The 22,964-nt window shown below is 41.2% G+C and overlaps 1 protein-coding gene across 6 annotated transcripts in view; it reads left to right on the top strand.

Moving 5' to 3' along the window:
- The window catches only part of EOGT (EGF domain specific O-linked N-acetylglucosamine transferase), a 36,054-nt gene extending 14,607 nt beyond the window's left edge, over positions 1–21,447 (top strand). For all 6 annotated transcript variants that reach the window (XM_025456531.3, XM_025456528.3, XM_025456532.3 and 3 more), the window contains 9 exons: positions 1,263–1,366; positions 6,881–6,973; positions 7,325–7,396; positions 7,761–7,847; positions 8,362–8,430; positions 12,971–13,032; positions 16,157–16,276; positions 18,544–18,646; positions 19,295–21,447. In XM_025456531.3, coding sequence (XP_025312316.1) covers positions 1,263–1,366; positions 6,881–6,973; positions 7,325–7,396; positions 7,761–7,847; positions 8,362–8,430; positions 12,971–13,032; positions 16,157–16,276; positions 18,544–18,646; positions 19,295–19,441 — 857 coding nt within the window. In that variant the 3' untranslated portion in view covers positions 19,442–21,447. The remainder of the gene's footprint in view (positions 1–1,262; positions 1,367–6,880; positions 6,974–7,324; positions 7,397–7,760; positions 7,848–8,361; positions 8,431–12,970; positions 13,033–16,156; positions 16,277–18,543; positions 18,647–19,294) is intronic.
- Positions 21,448–22,964: the final 1,517 nt, after the last annotated feature.

Raw genomic sequence — 22,964 nt, forward strand, 5'->3', positions numbered from 1 at the left:
TTTATTTATTTATTTATTTATTTATTTTCTGTCTTTCAAATACATGTTTCACATTGTCAGTTCTTGAAATTTCATGCCACTTAGATATACATATTGCCAGGTTGGACGCTGGGTCCTGCATACTTAAGTCGAAAGAGTGCATGTTTGGTTTCTTTAGACTGACGGACTTACCAACTTAGAAATAGTTGCACCCACACTCCCCTTGCCCCTGTTTGAGCCAGCAGGATCCAGGTCGTCTTCATTACGGTTTCACTGTGTGCCATGCACGGGGCCGGGTGCTTTTAGGTGCAGTACATGATCTTTGGATGTCTCCTAACAAAGCTGGCACCTAAGTTAAGGATTGCCTCTTTCCGGTAGAGAAGCTAAAGCTTAAGCACTTTACCAACTCATCTGAGAATGTTGCTCATGAATGGCTGAGCTGGATTCAGCCCGGTGCTTCTGATTCCAAGGTTCATGCTCTTTCAATTAGAACATGAGACACTGAGCCCTTTTAAATGATACTTGGCTAATATTTTCCTTAGAAGCAATGCTGTAAACAGTGGTGAAAAAACGGAAAACAAGAGACAGGAATGAAAAATACCAAAATGTTAATAGGGCCATCAGTGTCAATACTTCTATGATAAATAGATATTGCTTAATTGATTTTTAAAAATAAGTGATCATAAAAAATAAAATCAGCATTCATGGTCTTATAGTTCTCCATTTTGAGCTAAATAAACTTCTGTTATTTTAGTTGTTGTTGTAATTTACTGATCACTTGTTGCTTAGTGTATATGCGAAAAAGCAGGTCTGTAAGTCAGGTCATTATGCTGTATACACCTTCAAGTTATACAGGGCTGCGGGTCTTTTTATTTTTTTAAAGATTTTATTTATTAGAGAGAGAGGGAGAGCCACAAGCAAGGGGGGGCAGAAGGAGAGAGAAGCAGACTCCCCACTGAGCAGAGAGCCCGATGAGGGACTCCATGCCAGGACCCTGGGATCATTTCTTAAGCCAAAGACAGATGCTTAAGTGACTGAGCCACCCAGGCCCCCCTGCATTCCTGATTTCTAAATAGCCAATTTTACAGTGAATTTTTGAACATACTCTTAATTGAGGACTACCTGAATACAGATCCTTTTGTGTATGGAAAAACTCTTATTTTTTTCTCCCAATTATTTTCAGCTTAAAGTCTATCACCCTGTAAATAGCTGGGGTAGAATAAAAATTGTTGAATCCTTTGCTCTTTGGGGTTAATTAATATAGTTTTTTTTTCCAATACTAGGCGTTAACATGTATCACCACTTCTGTGATTTTGTCAATCTTTATATTACGCAGCACGTTAATAATTCATTCAGCACAGATGTATACATCGTGATGTGGGACACCGTAAGTAAGAATGCGCTCTCTGCTTCAGCTTTTTCTTTGCCTGGCTCAGTAACTGTGTAGCTCTGATGTGGTGAAATGGAATTTTCTATGACACCCGCATTGGAATATATACACATCTACATAAATGTGCAGATGGGTGTGAACATATATCTGCATGTACATGTCCGCATACTTATAGGCAGGTACCTTTGCCTGTATATAACTTTGTTCTTTGAATTTTTAAAAAGATTTGTATTTATTTATTTGAGAGAGAGCGAGAGAGCACAAGTGGGGGGAGCGGCAGAAGGGGAAGGAGAAGCAAGCTCCCTGCTGAGCGGGGAGCCCCATGTTATGCGGAGCTTGATCCCAGGACCAGGGATGGTGACCTGAGCCAAAAGCAGATGTTTAACTGAACCACCGAGGCACCCCTGTTTTTTGAATTTTAGAATGAAACAGTGGAAGATTACTTTTCCCCTTTGGGAAGGCAGAGGTCCAGAGACCTATGCTCAGTGTTCTGAGACACACGTGTGAAGGCTTCATTTGCTTACCCTCTCTGACCACCCACCTGACCCCCATGGGGAGAGCTTGCCTCTGTTTTACAGTGTGGCTTCCTGTAATTGCCATTCACCTTTGCTTGATTGTAGAGCTCCCCTTTGCTACTTGCTCGGTGACAATGCTGTGTGTATCAGCTCACTAACAAGGGTGAGTCTTAGGCATAAGCATAAAGACATGTATGTCCTGAATTATACCTGCTGTTTGCTTAGTTGTTTTTAGCACAGACTGTTCTCTTTTTTTTTTTCTTTGCTGCCCTTTTCCCTGCTTCTTCCCATATCCTGCTCCACCTGCCAAGGTAACTCCTAAAGTTGCCCCAATTTCCTCAATTGTGAAATGGGACAATTCTGGTATCTAGATCAGTGTCTTCTTGAGGACAAACCGTAGAGTTTATAACCAGTCATAGTGCTGGCACATAGCACATGTACTTTGTATGTTGACTGTGACAATGACAATGATAGGGAGAACAAGTGGTTTATGATGTACGTGGCAGGCTGCCTCAACTGTAAAGTTGGAACAGCCACTAGAGATCATCTAAAGTTCAGCTAGACATACCAACTCACAAGTTGCTTGGCCTATCGTTCTTGCAGGGGGACCACAGCTTGCTGGGAGGGCAGCTTCAGGCATTTCCTCTGAAGAGCACAGCTCAGATGTGAGGGGCTGGGAACCACCTGGGGCAGGTACCGGCATCTCATGCCCCACAGGGACCAATATCTCCTGCACACCAGCCAAACTGGCCGAGGCCCCAGGATCCCCATACCATATTGCAAGTTCCAAAAGTCATTGTACCTTTCCCCAGTCCAGATGCAACGTACCCATCAAGCCTCTTTTTAAATCACAAGTAGTGGGGCACCTCAGTGGTTCAGCTGGTTAAGCATCTGCTTTTGGCTCAGGTTATGATTCCCGGGTCTTGGGATCGAGTCCCACATCGGGCTCCTTGCTCAGCTGGGAGCCTGCTTCTCCTTCTGCCTGCCATGTGTGCTCTCTCTGTGTCAGATAAATATATAAAATATTAAAATAAACAAATCACAAGTAGTGTTTTACCTAAAAAGACAGTTGACACGTGTCGTCTTTATTTCCGGAGAACAGGAAATGAGAGCCAGTTATCTGAGGGTCACCTTCTTGTGCAGAAGGGGAAATGGCTTCATCAGTGTCTTTTTTTTCGCAGACAGGAGGCTCATAGTAGAGCTGCATAGAAAGGTTTTCTTTATCACAGCTCCATGGACCCAAAGTCCCATGAGAACTGGTTAATAATTCTTGGCCTGTTAACGTTCTTTTTTGATTTTTTTTCTTTGCAAGGATTTATATTTCCCTCTCATGGGCCAATGTGGCTACCAACATAGTTTCCATTCTTGAAAATGTTTTTTGAGCAGAGGGCACAGCATTTCCTTTCTCCTCCTCTCTCTGTAGAAATGCTTCCAGGCTGCCATCACTAGCTATCAGAAGCACTGAATGATTAACTCGGAATGGTTGAGATAACTGGTGTTATCTCATTTAATGCTTACAGCGCTCTGTGAGGTAGGGTTTTTATTTGAGGAAGCTGAGGCTGAGCCACAGGCAGGTGTTCTGAGAGGATACCGTAAGGGCTCCAAGTCAGGCAGCCAGGCCCCAGTCCTGTGCCCTGAAACCACTGTGCTCTGTCCCCTCCCTCTAGTTCCCTGCAGATCAGATTAAGTTGATGGAAAGCTTTTTAGACACTTTTCCAGAAGCTTCCTTATCTCTTGTTGCATGTTTTGCCATGTCTTCCTCAAGCAGATTGAGTTAAACTGAGCCAACTTATACAACCCTCCCCTTCTCTGCACCTGCTGGGAGGGCATAGATCACACGTCCAGCCACCGTGAAGTCCCAGGTTACTCAGTTAACTGAGTGCATGATGTTAGGGCAGTCTGACCATGCTAGGCAGGCACAGACAGGCCAGATTTAGCCACGCACAGTTGCCACCCTGCTATTACGTCCCTCCTTTGGTATTCTCTGTGCAGACCCTTCAAACCTGTGTACTTGGGCACAGAGGTCTTTACTAGATGCTCAGTCAGGTTCTTGGGACAAGTAAGTCTGCCAAGTAGCTCCAGAATTGAGGCCCACAGGACACGGTAGGTTGGATGAGGACAGCATTAAGGTGTCGTGTGGCTTCACTTTTTTCTCTTGCTGGTAAGGCTTTGGATGAAGTGACACTGCAGCCCCTAGGAAGATAGTGATGCAAACCTCCCCCCCGTGAATGCTGTAGCCTCCAAGCCAGGGTTGAGCAGCGTGCCTGGGAGAAGAACAAGCGGTGGCTGTGGTCACTGTCCACATCTTAGTGACATTTTATAAACAGTCCTCTCAAGGAAACATAGTGGGCCTTCCCTCTCATCCTCTCCAGTCTTAGCATTTTGGCCTCTCCTCAGGCACATGGCTTCCTTGGTGAGCTGGGCAAGGCCACCAGCCCCCAGAGATGCACAGAGGGACAGTCCTGCAGATGCATTTCTGGCCACAGCAAGGTTGCTCTCACTCAGCAGAATGAATAAAAGGGAACTTACTGCAGGCTTTCCACATTTCCTTGTGCTGAGTGGTAGTATAGCTTCATTATTATTATTTTTAATTTTGCAAATAACACCTGTTTGTAATGGGTTCAAACAACACAGAAGTATGTAAAGTTAAGACAAGTCTCCTGTCCCTAGAGAGGAGGAGGTTGGAAGTTGGACAGGATGGATGAAGGGAATCAAGAAGTACAGATATCCAATTATAAAATAAGTAAGTCATGGGGATGTAAAAAAGAAAAAAAAAGAAAGAAAGAAAAAGAAAAAGGTCTCCTTACCTTCTTTTCTTCCCCATTTCACTCAAAGGTAACTAACTACAGTTACCATGTATGAATCTTTTGCAAGACTTTAGCAAATATAAATACATGCTTATCCAAAGTTTATGTAAGGATTTATATAAGGATATAATACAATTTGTGTCAGGGAATGTTTCTATTAGATCCTTACAGAAAATATGCTCTCATATTTGTGAACTTAATATTATATCAGGGGCCATCTTTCCAAGTGGGTACATGTAGGGTTCTTAATTGTTTTCAGTGGTTACATGGTGTTCAATTTGGTGGATGTTACGGAGGTTCTGGTATTTGATATGTGCCAGGGTATGTGTATGATCTCCAGGCCCTCACCCCAATCATACTTAGTTTCCATTTTTGTGCTATTTATGGAAATGCAGTGACATTCTTTCCACAGACATATGTCTTTATGACCTCTTCCCAGCATTTCTGTAGGATGCATTCCTGGAAGGAGAATTTCTGAGTCATAGGTTAGATGCGTGTTTAAGTTGGAGACATACACAGGAGGAAGTTTTATGACATCTTTAAGAATATCCAAATATTCTTCAACATGAGACTAGAAAGAAGTCCGTCCTTCCCCTGTGGCAGATAATTTGAAGTTGAGGGGTGTAGATAAGAAGCTTCCGGAGCTGGTGGTTACTGAATAATACATGATTTCCCTGGAAAGGGATCAGTCAGGATTGCTGTATTTTATTATTAATTTTTCCTTTCAAAGGTATCTTATTTTATCTGAGGTATTTTATCTCAAGAAATCATCTAGAATCACTTCTTTTAATTGCCCTTTATTTATTATTGAACCAGAATAGGGACATTTCATTTTTGATGGTGTTGAGAAGGCCTTTATTAGAATGGGAATGGAGAAACATCGAAGGAAAAAAAAAATTTTATCACTACATCTAACAGTTCTCAATAACTTTGAAATAACTCTAATATGTGTAACATAAAAATTTCAAAATCTGAAAAAAAGAATGCTATAATGATAAAAAAGACATGAACATAATGTATAACCCACTGTGGACCTTGAATGTCATCCCACAATACATAGTTCTTATTTATTTTGACTGAAGTTTTCAATTTAAGTTATACCATTTTTAAATAAATTGATCTCTTTCCTTTAGCTGATGGAGCACATAATTAATTTCTACTTTTCAAAAATGAAATGCATTCAGTAAATGTACTAGAAAGAACTACTTCCTGCTGTGAGGCAAATTGCCATACAGAGATTAAGAGCTTGGAGTCTGGAAGCAAACAGACTGAATTTAATCTGAATTCTGCAAACACACCAGCACTACCATTTATGCAAATTACCTAAATTTATTTCTCAGTTTCCTCATCTGTAAAACTGGGGTAATGATATCACCTAACTCATTAAATTTGTGGGGTGTTAATGATTTTTAAGTGCTTGGGATATAGGAAATATGCAAGATACTATTATTATTATTAATAATAATAATTTTTAAAAGATTTTATTTATTTTTTCATGAGAGACACAGAGAAGCAGAGACATAGGCAGAGAGAAAAGCAGGCTCCCCGTGGGGAGCCCGATGTGGAACTCGATCCCAGGATCCTGGGATCACATCCTGAGCCAAAGGCAGATGCTCAACACTGAGCCACCCAGGCGCTCCTAATTATTATTAATGTTAATGAGGAATTATCACATGTTATTCTTTAGTCAATAGATCATTTCATAGGATAATGTTCCATATTTTAGTGTTAGAACTTTCAAGGGATATTTTTACTTTGAGATTTCTTTTCAAAAGTATATCCCATTTACCCTGATAATTTTTGCTCACCATGAATACCCAAGTGTGTACAGATGGTTGGTGTCTGTATATGCTGTATGTCTGTGATTTGGTTGGAAGAGTCACAGGGGAAAAAACCCCACACTAACTGCTATTCGGAGACGTGAGTGTAGAAAGGGATGGGGTAGAAAACCAAAATGTTTTTAACACACTAAGATTATAATCGTGGTGATTATTTCTGATGGCATTACATCAAATTAGGTACTTGTTCAGGCCTAAGATGAAAATCTGTTTTTCTTCTATGAATTTTATGAGCTTGTTTAGGATCATTAGTTTTTAATACTGTCAAGCTGGTTCAGATATTTTGTTGCACTTTTAACAAGCCACGTTGTAGCCTTTTGTCGCCCTAACCTATTTTGTTTCCACTTTCAGAGCTCCTATGGATATGGTGACCTGTTCTCTGACACATGGAAAGCATTTACTGACTATGATGTTATACATTTGAAAACTTACGATTCCAAAAGGGTACTGGAAACTTTCCTGAAATGTCTGTAAATAACAATCATTACAAATGACTCACTCATCAAATGAATATTTAATATGAGTTTCTGTTAGCTATTACCATTGATTTGTGACTCGGTAGTTTCTTTTTTTATAACTGAATCGTTCTTAATTATTAACCATGTAGCGTTAAAAAAACTTTTTTCCTTTAGATTTTCCAAAATTATGAATTTCACTTGAGTGAAATAGTTTGCTCTTGAAAATATTTCAATGCGAAAAAGAGATTAATTAAAATTTATTCTCTGTAATTATAAGTACTATTTTGATGTGGTGGAAGTTGGGTCCTCTTACCTCATACAATACCTTCATTCTTAGGTATGTTTTAAAGAAGCTGTTTTTTCCTTACTCCCCCGGATGCGATACGGGTTGTTCTATAATACCCCTTTGGTAAGCATGTCTGTTGTTCATATTCATATTTGTACATTTATTTTTGATAGTTTTTTTTTTAAGATTTATTTATTTTAGTCAGAAAAAGAGAGAGCACACAATTGGTGGGGAGGGGCAAAGGAAAAGGGAGAGAAAATCCTCAAGCAGACTCCCATTGAACGTGGAGCTGGACTCGGGGCTCGATCCTCGGACTGTGTCATCATGACTTCAAACAAAATCAAGAGTCAGCCACTTAACTGACTGAGCCATCCAGGCATCCCTGTTCTTGATAGGTTTTAAAAGAACGTGTATATATAACTTGAGAACATCTTAAATAGTAATGCACAATTATTCACTGTAATATGAACTGTTGTTTTCATGTTAGATATCTGGCTGTCAAAACACTGGATTATTCAGAGCTTTTTCCCAGCATGTGCTACACAGACTGAACATCACACAGGAGGGACCCAAGGTAGGAAGTCCCTTATGGGTTCTGATGCAGGCCTGACTTCTCACCCTCAATAAAAATCAGTGCCACCTTTTCAGAAAAAGAATCTGAAGACAGTGTTTTCTGGGTTAACAGTTTCTCACCTGAAGTGATCCGAATCAGATATCACCAACCTACGACAAATAAACTAAGGGACAGTGGAAATCTGTGCTATTTTTTTCTCCTTTTCCCTTTCCCTGTCTTTCCTCACGTCTCCTTGTTCTCCCCTCAATCTCCTCCTCAACCCACAAACCCCAGCCAAAAATTCCACCCAGCCAACCAAACAAGTGTAGTAAATAGGTTTTGTCTTCTGTGGCTAAAGTGGATGCATTTTTATTTCCTGAGAGAACTCTGGAGGAATTAGGCTCAAAACATAATAGTTCCCTTAATGTATCCTGATGGACTTTCATCCCTTGTGAGAATCACATTTTAGGTTCTAGCATTCACTCATCTGTGCAGGCATATACAGCATGATTTTGCCTTTTCCTTTTGACTACAGGACGGAAAAATCCGAGTCACCATACTTGCACGGAGCACAGAATACCGGAAAATCCTAAACCAAAATGAGGTTAGTTTTTGGTATGTGTTTTTAATATCATCATATTGAATTTAACTTCCTGTGACTGATGTATTTAATATTTTTATACATTGCATTAAATGCCTTGATTTGAAATTATTAGCTTTTAGAAAAGTTTGATGGCTATGCCCAGTTCATTTATTGGACTTCTACTCGGAGTCAGCAAACCACCAGTTGCCCAAACTAGCTTTACATCACCATAAACATTCATCTCCCCCAACTCAGAGTGGAAACAGAGACAGAAGCTCTCTGAATCCTGCCTTTACTGCCATAGATTGCCAAACATTCTGCCTCTGGACAAACTAGCAGCAGAAATGCAAGAGTATTTCTAGAGAGGGCTGGTGGATACAGTGATACGTGGTGATACAGTGGCCTCCAGAGGCTAAGTTGGAAGAGTCTCCATTTTTTTCCTGATTGTGTGTCTTAGGAACTATTCACCTGTCGGATTTTCAAATTCATTTTGATAGCATCAACTCACACATTATACTTAAATAAGATCACCGTGCAAGGCCCCTGCCTAAAACAGCATGGCTGGAAGATGTTCTCACAATAGTATGATTGACTGCACAGAAGTGTGTTAAGCACCTGCTATGTCCTGGGCCATATTTTAGGCCCTGGAGCTACAGTAGGGAACAGGATAGGTAAGGTCCCTGTGCTCATAGAGCTTATGCTCTCAAGGTATGACAGACAAGAAATAAGTAAGCTAGTCCCTAGGTGAGGTGATTTCAGGTAGTGGGCAGTGCTACAAAGGAAGTAGAACAACATTTATTGGGGCAGGAGATACAGGAGGGAGGGGGAAGCAGTCAGGTAAGGTGTTTAGAGGTACTGTTGGGGAGAGACCCAGTCAAGAGGAAGCCAGCCAATGAGACTGCCTCTGGGGGGGAAGTAAATGGCCTATGGTGTCTAGAGCCTCAGGTGCTCCAGGAACGGAGAGGTCACCAGTGTGAAGGTAGCACAGTGGAAGAGGTGAAGATGACCCCACAGAGGTCAGAGAAGTCAGGCAGGGTGTGAGGAGGTCCCATATCTTTTTAGCCTCATAGGCCTAGGTGAGAGGATGGGTGGGCTGGATTCCAGTGTGAGGGAAGCCACTGTGAAGTTTTCAGCAGGGTGTGGTAGGCAGAATCATGGGCCCCCAAAAGATGGCCACGTCCTAATCCCTAATCCTGGAACCTGTGACTAGGTTAGTTTACCAGGCATAAGGATGATAAAGTTGCAGGTGAAATTCAGGTTGCCCATCAACTGGCCTGAAAATGGACAGATTAACCTGGATTTCCCAGGAGGGCCCAATAGATTCACAAATTGGGCATAAGCTGTCTCCACCAGAGATCTTTTGCCTCTGCCTGGAAAGCTCTTTGCTTAGCTGGATTCATCTCACCGACCGGATTTCAGTTCAGCACCTCCTCGAAAGTGAAAGAGGAAGAGGAAGACATGAGGATAGAAGCAGGGCCAGAAAGATGCCACATTCCTGGTTTTGTGGATGGAGAAAGGACCCCCAAGTCAAGGAGTGCAATGACTTCTAGAAGCTGGAAACTGATTCTCCCCTAGAGCCCCCAGAAGGAGCAGAAAGCACAGCCCTGCAGACAACTGTCTGTCTCACTGTTGGACTCCTGTCCTGTAGAACAGTGAAAGGGTCAGTTGCATTCTTGTAAGCTGTGGAATCTGTGGAAATTTGTCATAACAGCTAGTAGAAAATGAATGCATGGGCAGAGACATGAACTGGCTTACTTATTTGTAAACTACTTTGGCTGCAAGAGTAGGAACAGGGGATTCACTTAGAGCTGTCACTGTGGCCCCGGTAAGAGTTTAGATGAAGACGGTGACAGCAGAGGTAACAGAGTAAGTGGATTCAAGATCTGTCTCGGAGATCATGTCTAGGAGACTTCCTGTGGGGATATGCAGGTATACGTGAGGTCAGGTCAGGAAAGGTATTGAGAATCAGAGGTGAACTCCCAGGCTTTTAGCTTGAGCAGGTCAGTGGAACTAAGATGGGAAAAGCTCAGTAGGAGGGGACTGGGTGCAGGTTTGGATGGGTAAAATGATTTACACAGATTAATTTGGATGCCTGACAGGCTGATCAAAATTATGTAATTAGTGTCTTGAGATCCATATGGATTATGGAGGACATGAACATATGGTGTAATGAGACATTGATTGGAAGCTGTGGGTGGAAGAAATGAGCAGTGTGTGTCTATGTTTTAAAGACCTGAAAATAAAAATGTATCAAGTGATACAGTGTTGAGGTAGATGGATGGGAAGCCTCATGGACAGGCATATCAATAGTATATATTGGTGGAGATATCACAAATTGAGTGCTAATTATGGGCCAAACGTATTGCTGTATGTTCCCCATGCATGTTCTCCAACGCTTCCAGCAAACCCATGAGGTGTATATTTTATCATTACACTCTGTTTTAGACAAGAACACTGAGGTTTAGAGGTTTAAAAACTTGCTTAAAGTCACCCAGCTAGTAAGCAGAATAATGGGAGGTGAGCCGGGGTCGTCAGGGGCTGAGCCTACTTCTTAACCAGAGAGCTCTACTGCTCCAACACAAATAAATGTGAGAGGAGGCTGACCCACCTTGGTTCCCAGTCCATCAAGAAGGCCAAGGAGCAGCATCAAACCACTGGAAAGCAGTCCAGCAAAAAGGGGTAGTGCCAGTAGGTGATGCAGCCACTGATGTGTTTGCATCTGGTCACACAGATTGTGCAAACGATGTTGCCCACAGGTGAGATTTGGCAATTTGGATCTGAACTCTGAGCCAGAGAGCACCCATTGGCATCACTTGAAAAGGCAGCTACCAAGCAGAGAAGAAAGCACCTTCGACTGTACCTTGTTTCGTGAATAAATAATAAAACCCAGATGCTCTCATTAAAATGACATTTCCTGCAATCCTGCCCAACCTCAAGGTTGGATAGTCACATCAGAGGGCTGTGGCCACTTCCACAGTGTGACTAAAAATTGTAGAAAAGAGCCTGTTTGCTCGGAGACCCTCTGAAACAAGAGATTCTTTTTATGTGGGCCCATCTCATTACAAGGCCAGGGCTCATGCACTGGGATTAATTCACTCCTGGAAAACGGAATTCTAACCTATCCTTGCTCCTTCAACTCCTTGACATAAGCAGTATCTTCATGGGAGTTTGGGGGCTGTCTAGAGAGAGAAACTTCCATTCTATGACTGTGTATATGTCTGTAACAGGGGAGGGGAGGGGATGGAAGTCCCTGCCTATTGCTTTTTATAAATGGGTGAGTTTAGGGCACTGACTAAAAACACAGGTTCTGGAGTCAGATGACCTAGATTTAATTTTGGCTCTGCCCTTTGCTAGCTACAAGATCCTGGGAAAGTTCCTTAACATCTCTAAGCCTCCATTGTATCATTAAAAATAAGCATATGCGGGGGTAGGGGTGGAGTACACCTGAGAGGCTCAGTCAGGTAAGCATCCGACTCTTAGTTTCGGCTCAGGTCATGATCTCAGATCTTGAGCTTGAGCCCCATGTAGGGCTCCCTGCTCTCAGCTCAGAGTCTGCTTGAGATTCTCTCCACCCACCTCCCCCACCCCCACTCACATGTGGGCTCACTCTCTCTCTCTCTCTCTCAAATAAATAAATTAATTAAATGTTAAAAAAAAAAAAAGTAGACATATGGGGATGCCTGAGGCTGGCTCAGTTGGAGGAGCATATGACTTGATCTCTGGGTTGTGAGTTTGAGCCCCACATTGGGCATAGAGATAATTTAAAATTTTTAAATCTTAAAAAATAATAGGTGTAATAATAATATTGACTTGGTGGGAGACTCATGTGAGGATTAAGTGACAAACACCCAAAGCACTGGGCATTTCCCCCATAATTGAAGTGACACTTTGTTACCGTTGCAGTCCTATAGTGTACAAGAATGGGCAACAGGATAAAGGAGCAAAATTTTCTGAATAGCAGCAACCCACAGTGTTGCGTTAAGATGGTTAATTGTGATGGACATAGAGAACCATGGCTGTATTTCTGATACTAGGTTAATTGTTGCTTTGTTGCTGTTTGCTAAAAGAATAATTTTTTTCTGTGTAGAACTATTGAAAACATTTTTCTGCCAAGAATTTAGTGTTTTCAGAGGATAAAGTTGAGAGCACAAGTAGTTGTCTGAAGTGAGATAATGGATAGGGAGAGAACTCTTACCGTAAAGTCTGGAACAAGGTAGGTACCTAGCAAATTTATGTTAGAAACTTGAGGGAATAAGTAGTAAGTAGTGGTAATAGCAGCAAACACCTAGTGGCCTCTGTGCTGAGCAGGAATTGTCTGCTTTCAGCCTGAGTGACAACCTGGTGTAGAGAGGGGGTGTTGGGGGGAATGGGTTTTAGGGAGGTTGTGTGACCGAAGGTTGGAATCTGCATGTGAACTCAGTTAAAGATTAAGATGGTAGACCTAAATGATAAGTAAGTTCTGAAAAATGTTTTGTATGAAAATAAGAAATTTTCAGACTCAAAGGAAAATAAAAGAGAAGGAAGGAAAAGAAATTCTGTGTTTTTTTTTTTTTTCCCTTAGCTGGTAAACGCACTGAAAACGGTATCTACACTTGAGGTTCAGATTGTCGATTACAAATATAAGTAAGTAACATCCCACTCTTGGGCAGACACTGTCGTCTTTTGCTTGGATGAGTTAATAGGGGATCAATAGGGTTTTTTCAAATGGTTGCTGTTGACACTGATAGACCCGGGTGTGTGTGTGTGTGTGGCGGGGAGGGGTGGGACGGACAAGCAGATGCATCAGTGAGGGAAGGGACCAGGTGGGGGCCCTGACAGGTGAGGACCTTGGCACATAGGGGTGGTTGCTCTTCACCTGTGTGGGGTCTGGTATTCTGGTATACCACCTCATTGTTCAAGAGAAGTGATAAATCCATATTTCTTTTTTTTAATCTGCGTTTTCATTAGAAATTTTTGAATTTTTAAAATTTGGCCTAAGGTGGGGAGGTGCCAGGGTGGTGTAGTCAGGAAAGCATCTGACTTGGCTTCAGCTCAGGTCATGATTTCAGGGTCCTAAGATCAAGCCTCACATTGGGCTCCACGCTCAGCACAGAGTCTGCTTGAGATTCTCTCTCCCCTCTTCCTCTGTCCCTCCCCCATGTCATACTCTCTTTCTCTCTCTCTCAATAATAAGTAAATAAATCTTTAAAAAAAAAAAAAGGTGGCAACTAATCCTGAATTTTGAAAAAAAAAAAAAAGATAATCCTGGCCTCATTTGTCCTGCTAGTTTGCTGAGTTTCAACTCCTGGCTTAAAATTAGTTACATGGGAATAATTTGAGGGTCATAGAGTAATATGAGATTTCTAAAAATATTGCAAAGTGTCTGTATTTCTTTTCAAACTCTGACACAAGCAAAGGGCTTAAAAAGATTGAGTATGCCTAACATTTCTTGTGTAGGTAAGCCCTGTTGATATTAAAACAACAACACTGTAAAATAATACCTGTTCCTGGTTGAAAAAGTCAAGCAGTTTAGAAAAAAACTCAAAAGGAAAGGAGACAACGTTTCTTTCCTCCACTTGCCCGCCCACAGTCATTGTCTTGTTCTCCAAATATAACACTGTGAACAGTTTCTATGTCAAAAAAGAAAAAGTAAAAAAAAAAGAAAAAAGAAAAAGAAAAAAAAAAAGAAATAGTATACATATACCAGCATATGGGTATCTATTATAGACAGATTAGAACTTAACAGTAGGAGGGGCGTGTAGCTGGCTCAGTTGGCAGAGCATGTGACTCTAGATCTCAGGGTTGTGAGTTCAAGCCCCACATTGGGTATCGAGCCTACTTCAAAAAAAAAAAAAAAAAAGAACTTAACTGTAAGCAGAGGAGTTCGCACCTTACTCATCATGCATCCACTCATTTATCCAATAAGTCTTTATCGTGTACCTGCCATGAGCTGGTCACAGGCTTTGAAGTAGGAATTAGTTACGGAGGGCGGCATGGCTCTGGTCTTGAGGACCAGAGAGACTGAATACAAATAAACAGCAATCGTGAGAACGGTTACCATTTGTTGAGACTTACTGGTATGCTTTATCTCATCTCACTCTCCCTCCAGTTTTATAAGGGTGGCAAAACTATTCCTGTCTTACTAATTACACTGTGCAGTGGTGGCTACCATCATCGCCACAGGAAGACATGGAGGAAGAAGCAGGCCCGATGTCAGGCTGACAGATCTGGGGATGGGGTGCACCTCAAAGGCTCTGGCATTGACTGGTTTTTGAGGATATGTAGGATTCCCTAGATGAAGGAGGAATGACAATAAATTCAGACCTTGCCAATCTGAGGGATAGAGTAGATGGAGCCTTCCCTCCTTATCCTCAGACGTTGTCCGCAGGTGGTGACTCCAGGGTTATATCTGTCTGGGCACGTACCCATCCTTCCCCTGGCATCAGTTGGCATTCCTGGAGAAACCAGGGCACGTGTACCTCGTGTGAGACGTCTGTAATACTGCCCCCTGTCTTCCTTTCCCTGTGTGGGGTGTGGGGTTTCCATTGTACTTCAAGAGGAAGCTCTTAAAGAGGGGGATCTGAGGGGTGCCTGGGTGGCTCAGTCGGTTAGGTGTCCGATTCTTGATTTCAGCTCAGGTCACGATCTCAGGCCATGAGATTGAGCCCAGCATTGGGCCTTGTGCTCAGCATGGGGTCTGCTTCTCCGTCCCCCTCTGCTCTTCCTCCTGTTTGTGTGCTCTCTCTCTCTGTCTCTCTCAAATAAATAAAGTCTCTTTAAAAAAAATAGGGGAGAAGCTGGGAATTCACATTCTTTTCTTAAATCCAAAATAATCTTGGCCTTTTTTTTTTTCCTTTGGGTAAGCAGGACTGGGAGATCTAATTCCATTCAATGTATTCAGAGGGTTATACTTACTCCGGTGTTTCTTGTCAGCCATTTCAGTGGACTTTTTTGGCATTGATTTTCTGTTCAGAGTTTGCATGTCTTTTAGGGTCTTGTATTTAGATGGTACTTTTACAATCTTAATGTGCATAAAATTGTGGATTAGTCTGTTGCAAAGGCAGGACAATGCCCTGGTGGTGTCTGAGCTAATTTTAGGTATACCCAGATGGCATTGAATAAACTCCAGTCACACAAGGAGAATTTATTTTATTTTTAAAAATCCTTTTATTATCTTAAAGAACTAGGCTTCATCTTGATACCCCTATATTATAACATCTCTCTAGTGCCTGCTCATTTCCCTTTTTTTTTTTCATAAAGAAAAAGAGCAGGCCTCAGGTTCAGAGCTTTGCCTTGCTGTGGATCTTCCTAGATTTGATTCTTTTTCCTTTGATTATATTTGTTTTTACAATTTTGTTTGTCCTGTATTGCTGGCTTTTCATTTAAGACAGCTCTAAAAGTTTCCTTTTAAAATAAATGCATTTAGGGGTACCTGGCAGGGTAGAGCTTGCAGCTGTTGATCTCAACTGTTGAACTCACGTTCAAGCCCCACGTTGTACGGAGATGACTTAAAAATAAAATCTTAAAAAAATGAAATACCTGCATTTAAGTTTAAAACAAAGTGAGCTAACTCAGAAATAATGTTAAGTTGTTGAATAATTATTAATTACTGGAACAGGCTTTAAATTGGCAAAAAGTCATAGTGGAATATGATTTAAATTGGGAACGGCACTTGTATAAATATTGTTGACCATGAGTCATGAGCTAAGTCATCTTAACAGTTTCTCTCTTCTCCCCATCTGTCTTTTGTTGTTCTATATGCTCACAGGGAACTTGGGTTTTTAGATCAGCTGAGGATCACTCACAACACGGACATATTTATTGGAATGCATGGAGCTGGTCTTACCCACTTACTTTTTCTTCCAGACTGGGCTGCCGTATTTGAACTGTAAGTGTTTGGAGACAGTTTTAAGGTGGCAAATGATGCTTTTAATGCCTGCCAAGACTGTCATAGAACTTCAAAAGGCGTAATATTTAATCACTACAGGAAAGTCACATCATATAAGCTTCTAGAAAGGAAACAGCAAGCAAATACCCCTTTCCCCCCATCTCAGTATGATGTGGGAGATGTGAGTCTGTGACTTCTGTCCTCAGAGCTCGTTCTTGTTTGCCTCTCAGACAGTGACTGTCTCTCTGCCCTCTGTGTCATTATTATGGTAAAAGGGAGCCTGTATGTTGCCGACCTGTGTTCATGGCAGCAGTGTTCACAATAGCCAATGTGGAAGCCACCCAAATGTCCATCAGCAGATGAACGGATAAGCAAAATATGGAATATTTGCTTGGAATATATGGGCATGCCTCTGCATTGTTCAGCCTTATAAAGGAAGGGAATCCTGTCACATGCTACAACATGGATGAACCCTGAGGACATTATGTTAAGTGAAATAAGCCACTCACAAAACGACATAACACTGTGTGATTTTGCATGTGTGAGGTGCCCAGAGTAGTCCGGTTCCTAGAGATAGTGTGTAGAGTGGTGGTTGCCAGGGGCCCTTGGTGTGGGGATGAAAATGAAGAAGAAGAGTTCATGTTGTGTGGAACAGAATTACAGTTTTGCAAGATGGGGAATTTCTGGAGATTGGCTGCACCTGTGAATACACGTAACACTACTGAACTGTGCACTTAAAAATGAACAAGATGGTAAATTTGATGTGTTTTCTACCACATTAAAAAATGAGAGTTTGGGGCACCTGGGTGACTCAGTTGGTTAAGCGTTTACCTTCAGCTCAGGTCATCATCCCAGAGTCCTAGGATCAAGTCCCACATCGGGCTTCCTGCTCAGCAGGGAGTCTGCTTCTCCCTCTGCCTCTTCTCCGACCCCACGCATATGTTTGCTCTTTCTCTCAAGTAAATAAATAAAATCTTAAAAAAAAAAAAAAAAGTTCAAGAACCCATATGTCTCAGAAAGAGCTCTAAAACATAAGCTGGCCACTTTGCCTTAAGCTCACTAATTTCATCCACAGCTAAACTGAGGCTTAAAGGTGAACACGATCTTTCTGGTATGCTCCATGAACTGGGTGGGTGGTGGAGACATGGCCTCCTCCCCCTTGGGTACTTCTGCACTGGACACTAAGCCTCATCTTTAGTTCTGGATGTGCCAATAGCAGTTACTGTTACCTCATTTCTCTCTTTGTGTCTAAACACCTAGATTTTATGGTATCATTTTATTTTTATTTTATTTTTTCAAAGATTTTATTTATTCATGAGAGACACACAGAAAGAGGCAGAGACATAAGCAGAGGGAGAAGCAGGCTCCCTGTTGCAGAGCCTGATGCAGAACTTGATCCCAGGACCCAGGGATCACGCCCTGAGCTAAAGTAGATGCTCAACCACTGAGCCACCCAGGTGTCCCTCTGGTATCATTTTAAAAACAACTTCACTAGGTATATAAATGGGAAATGATTTAGAGAAAAAGTTGTGAACTTCCAACATTCTGCGAAAATATTTGAAATACACATATGTTTGAGAAATAGCCAAATAATTATGGATTCTATCTCAGTGCATCATTTCTCCCAGAGGGAGGCAAAGGAAGGAAGGGAGAGAGGGAGGAAGGAAAGAGATATATTGATAATCCTTAGGCCTTGGAGCTCAGCAGACCTAGGTTCAACTATTTGTACTTCCCTAGCTTTGTGCCCTTGGATGTGGTGCCTCCCCCTCTACACGCAAGTCCGTGTCCATGTGTGTAGACTACGTATTAGGAGATAATATCAAGTTCACAGGCGGTCAGCCCTATTGATAAACTTCATTTCCCTCCATTCCTTGATCCCATTTGTTTTTTGTTTTTTTTTTAAGACTTTATTTATTTATTCATAGAGACAGAGAGAGAGAGAGGCAGAGACACAGGCAGAGGGAGAAGCAGGCTCCATGCACCGGGAGCCCGACGTGGGACTCGATCCCGGGTCTCCAGGATCACGCCCTGGGCCAAAGGCAGGCGCCAAACCGCTGCGCCACCCAGGGATCCCCCCATTTGGTTTTTTTAAGTTAAGGTAGCTTAGTTACGAGGAGCTTTAAAAAATAATCTCCATCTATCTCGTGTAGTAGTTACGCAACCTTTCATAGGAACACACTTGAGAGATGTGTTATCTCCCAGAGAAGTGTTGGTTTGGCCAAACCCCTGGCCACAAGTCTCATGTGTGGGTGACCTTGCATCCTTAGGTACAACTGTGAAGATGAGCGCTGTTACTTGGACCTGGCCAGGCTGAGAGGCGTCCACTACATCACTTGGCGAAGGCAGAACAAAGTCTTTCCTCAGGATAAGGTAAAGTTCAATGACTAAACTCACCTTGTTTTGCTTTTTTTGTTTTCCTTTTCACCTCATTTTGCCTTTTAATGGGTTTAAAGTATTTAATTAGTGTGAAAAAGTACCACTAAACTTCGTTCCAAAGATAAACTGTTCTTCTCTGGAACGATGAGTTGTATTTTATATTTGCAAGTTGAGGTAAAAGGGAAATTCAACACTCCATATCTTTATGTTGAGAAGACAACTTTGGGAAATTTGGGCCTAGGAAGATCTATTAAATTATATATAGGAGGGGGGATCTCTGGGTGGCGCAGTGGTTTGGCGCCTGCCTTTGGCCCAGGGCGTGATCCTGGAGACCCGGGATTGAGTCCCACATCGGGCTCCTGGTGCATGGAGCCTGCTTCTCCCTCTGCCTGTGTCTCTGACTCTCTCTCTCTCTCTCTCTGTGTGACTATCATGAATAAAAAAAAAATATATATATATATATATAGGAGGGGTCAGCAAACTATAGACCAGTAGGCCAAATCTGGCCCACCACTCTTTTTATGAATAAAGTTTTATTGGGACACTTGCCTTTGCCAAAGTAAAATGATTTTATTTTACTGAAACCCCTGAAAACCATGGCCTCAGTGACTTACATATTTATGTTTTGGTTTGTTTTCTCAGGGCCACCACCCAACTTTGGGGGAACATCCGAAATTTACCAACTACTCTTTTGATGTAGAAGAATTCATGTACCTCGTCCTTCAGGCTGCAGACCACGTATTACAACACCCAAAGTGGCCATTTAAGAAAAAACGTGATGAGCTATAAATGTGCTGAATCTGTTTGCAAAAGTCTATTTGTTTAAACATTCCACCACCCAGACTCCCAGTTAAATCAGTAAAACAACTTGTTATTTCCTAGCCCCAAATTACCTTTTCTATGCCAAAACATGCCTTCAGGATAGTACTGAAGTGTTTTAGAGTCTTTAACTGTTCCCTATGATTTTTGTGTCATAACTATTTATCAAGATACTATTTTTGCACTGAAAACTACTCTTTATAGTTCAAAAATAAGGCATAGGCTCACTTAGTACATATGAGCTTCTTAGATATACCAAAATTTTCACCTTTCTTGGCTTTAGAATTTGTAAATGCTTTTGTACGATACCATGGGATTATAATTCTAGAGGCTTCCAACTTGTTTGTGTTATATTTGAGTAAATTCACAGAAGCTTTTTTATTTGCCAAAATCTGTTCATAACAGTGTATGTGGTAGGAAAGGAAAATATATAACACATACACGCACACAGTGTTATGATTCTCAGTACCAAGCTATAGGTAGCCTACTCCATGTTAGAGATCAAACAATATTATAAACATCTGTTTTACCCTCTCAGAGTCCAAACTAACTTCCACAGAATTCTCTGCTGTATCTGCTTAGAGAACTCCAGGTTATATGCACCAAGAATCTGTATAAACCATGCTGCTGCATTAATTTATACTAACATATTTCATATGCAAATAGTGTTTTCCGAAAATGTAGCAACCACATATGATAAAAGCAAATCAGAACATCCGTTAGGACTTCTTTGGATACCTTCTAGCTGGTTTCCACTCATTCCGTCTTTGTCCTGGAGAGCATTTATGTTGAACTGATGTACCAAAGGGTCGTTTCCAGTGTGCATGGATACACCTATGTGTATATGCATCTACCTCTTTTAGCATGGAAGTATTCCCCTTTGAGTTTCCCCTTTGAGTTTGCAGGCTTCAAATTAGCTACATGAAGAGAGTTTTCCCCTGTCAAAAATAAAGACCGGAAAAAAAAAAAAAAGTGAAGACACCTGTGAATTATCCATTTCAAAATGAAAAAGAAGCCATGAGAAAGTGCCATTGATTACAAAGGATATCTGAAATGCAGACCGACTCTTTAGGATTAATTTCTCACTGTTTATGAACTTTCAATGCAGGGGTCAGAAACCATGGATTTCATTTGCTGCAAAATGTGGAGTTTACATTTTATTAACACTTGAGAAATCTAATTTAGAGATGAATGACTTCTGTTTTTTCAAGTACAGGATTAGCAGAGCTGAGAATTTGAAAAAGAAAAAAACCATTTTAGCATTGCAAGAGAAAGAGAGGGAGTGTGTGCAACAGAGAAGGAACCTGAGAAACCCGATCGATTTGTTTTTTGGACTTTTACAGAACAAGTTCACTGACTCCTGCTTTAAAGGATTATGAACAGTCCTCAGAGTTTAGGAATATTTATTAAAATCTCTGTAAAGAAAGTAGTGAATCACTGTAGTAATAGCTTTGATTTGGGTGTTAAAATTGCATAAAAAGAATTACAACATATGAATTTTTAAATGACTGATATGGCTGCTCTTTGTACAAAGTAGTGAGTAACCACTGGGAAACGATTTCACTTGAAAAGCATTGCAAAGGCAGCATTGCACTTTTCGTCAGAGAGGTATAAACATCCCAGGAAAGTATCTGAAAAAACTATTAATGTCTATATTCTTACCTCATCTTAAGAAGTATGTAGAAATGCAATTCTGTAGACAGGAAGAATTTCAGAAATTGAGGACAATTTCATAATACACCTGTTATATTTAAATATTTTGCATTTATAGAAAGAATGCTTTTTATATAAACAAGAGTACATTTGACACTTTGGAATTAACTTTTATCAGACTTTTTATATGGGAGGAAAAGATCTTTAAATGGTTATAAAATTTAAATGTAACGAGTTTTTTTTTATTAAGTCTTGAGATGCATTTCATTGTTTGTACATTTTGGGTATGGCTTTGGAATAAATCTTTTTATATTTTGTTTGAATACCAGAACAATTTTTAAGGTGTGTGTGTGTGTGTGTGTGTGTGTGTGTCTGATGGTTACATACTTTTTGGCAATCTGGTAGATTTATTTTATTGTTAAGATTTTATTTATTCATGAGAGACACAAAGAGGCAGAGACATAGGCAGAGGAAGAAGCAGGCTCCCTGTGGGGGGCCTGATGCAGGACTTGATCCCAGGACCTCAGAATCACAGCCTTAGCCGAAGGCAGATGCTCAACCACTGAGCCACCCAGATGCCCCTATAGATGATAAAAATGGAGTAGCTCACTGATGAATTTATTTTCAGCAAAAATTATGCCTTGCATTTATTTAGCAGCTTATTATATGGTGCTTTCACATGTAATAGTGTATAATTTTTATAAATGACATAAAAATTATTCTCCTTTTTCATATAAAAAAATCAGATGCTGTTTAAGGGACTTCCTTAAAGGTCACAGTCCTTCTGGTTCCACATCCATAGTCTTCCATTGTGTTACTCACTTGTTCCATAAATATCGAGTAACTACTGTGTACCAGCTACTGTTTCAGGATCTGGGAATACAGCAGTGAAAAGAACAGAAAAATGTTCTTGCCCTCATGGAGCTTGCTTTCTGGAGGAAGAGACAGACACAAAACAATATAAATAAGTAAAATATACTATGTTCCAGGTGCTGGTACATGCTATAGAGACAATGAAAGCAGGAGCAAAGGATGTGGATTCCTGGGGTGAGGTGGAGTCAAGTGCACCTAAGCAGAGGTTGAAGGAATTCCTCCATGATGTAACATTTGAGTTAAGTTTTGGAGTAGGCAACCGAGGAAACAGTGGCAGATAATTGGGCAAAGAACATTCCAAGAAAATAAAACAGTACATGCAAGGCCCTGAGGCAGGAGCATGCCTAACATATTTGAGGAAAAGCAAGGAATTTTTGAACTTTATAGTTTATATAAAGTTCAGTTTATTTTGAACTTTATAGTTCAGTACAGCTGGAGTGATCCAGGGATGGAGGAGTAGGAGATGACAGGATCTGGGAGGGGTGCGGGTGGCAAGACTCTGGCCTTTTGGTTCTGATAAAATGGGAATTGTTGAATTGCAGGAAGGAGTAATGATCTGACATTAAACAGGGGAACTCTAGCTATTGAACAGACCACAGAGGGATCCCTGAAGTGTTCTCTGGGAAACAGACTCTGGGATGGAGAGGTGTATACAGGGTACTTCGTATTGTCAAAGGCTATGTGGACCTTATGTGATCTTTTATTTGTTGGTCCCCACTCAAGCTTTAAAAAATGGAAAAACCATTCTTTAGATGTTTAAACAGAGAGCAAAGAGGTTAAGCAACTTACTCAGAGCTACACGGCTAGGAAGTAACAGATTGGGTACAGGACTTTCTCTGTGAAGGAGTTTATTTTTAAAAAAGATTTTATTTATTCATGAGAGACAGAGAGAGAGAGGCAGAGACACAGGCAGAGGGAGAAGCAGGCTCCCTGCCAGGCGCCCCACATGGGACTCCATCCTGGGACC

This window comes from Canis lupus, chromosome 20 (assembly GCF_003254725.2).
Source record: "Canis lupus dingo isolate Sandy chromosome 20, ASM325472v2, whole genome shotgun sequence".
In the NCBI taxonomy this organism is placed as follows: domain Eukaryota; kingdom Metazoa; phylum Chordata; class Mammalia; order Carnivora; family Canidae; genus Canis; species Canis lupus.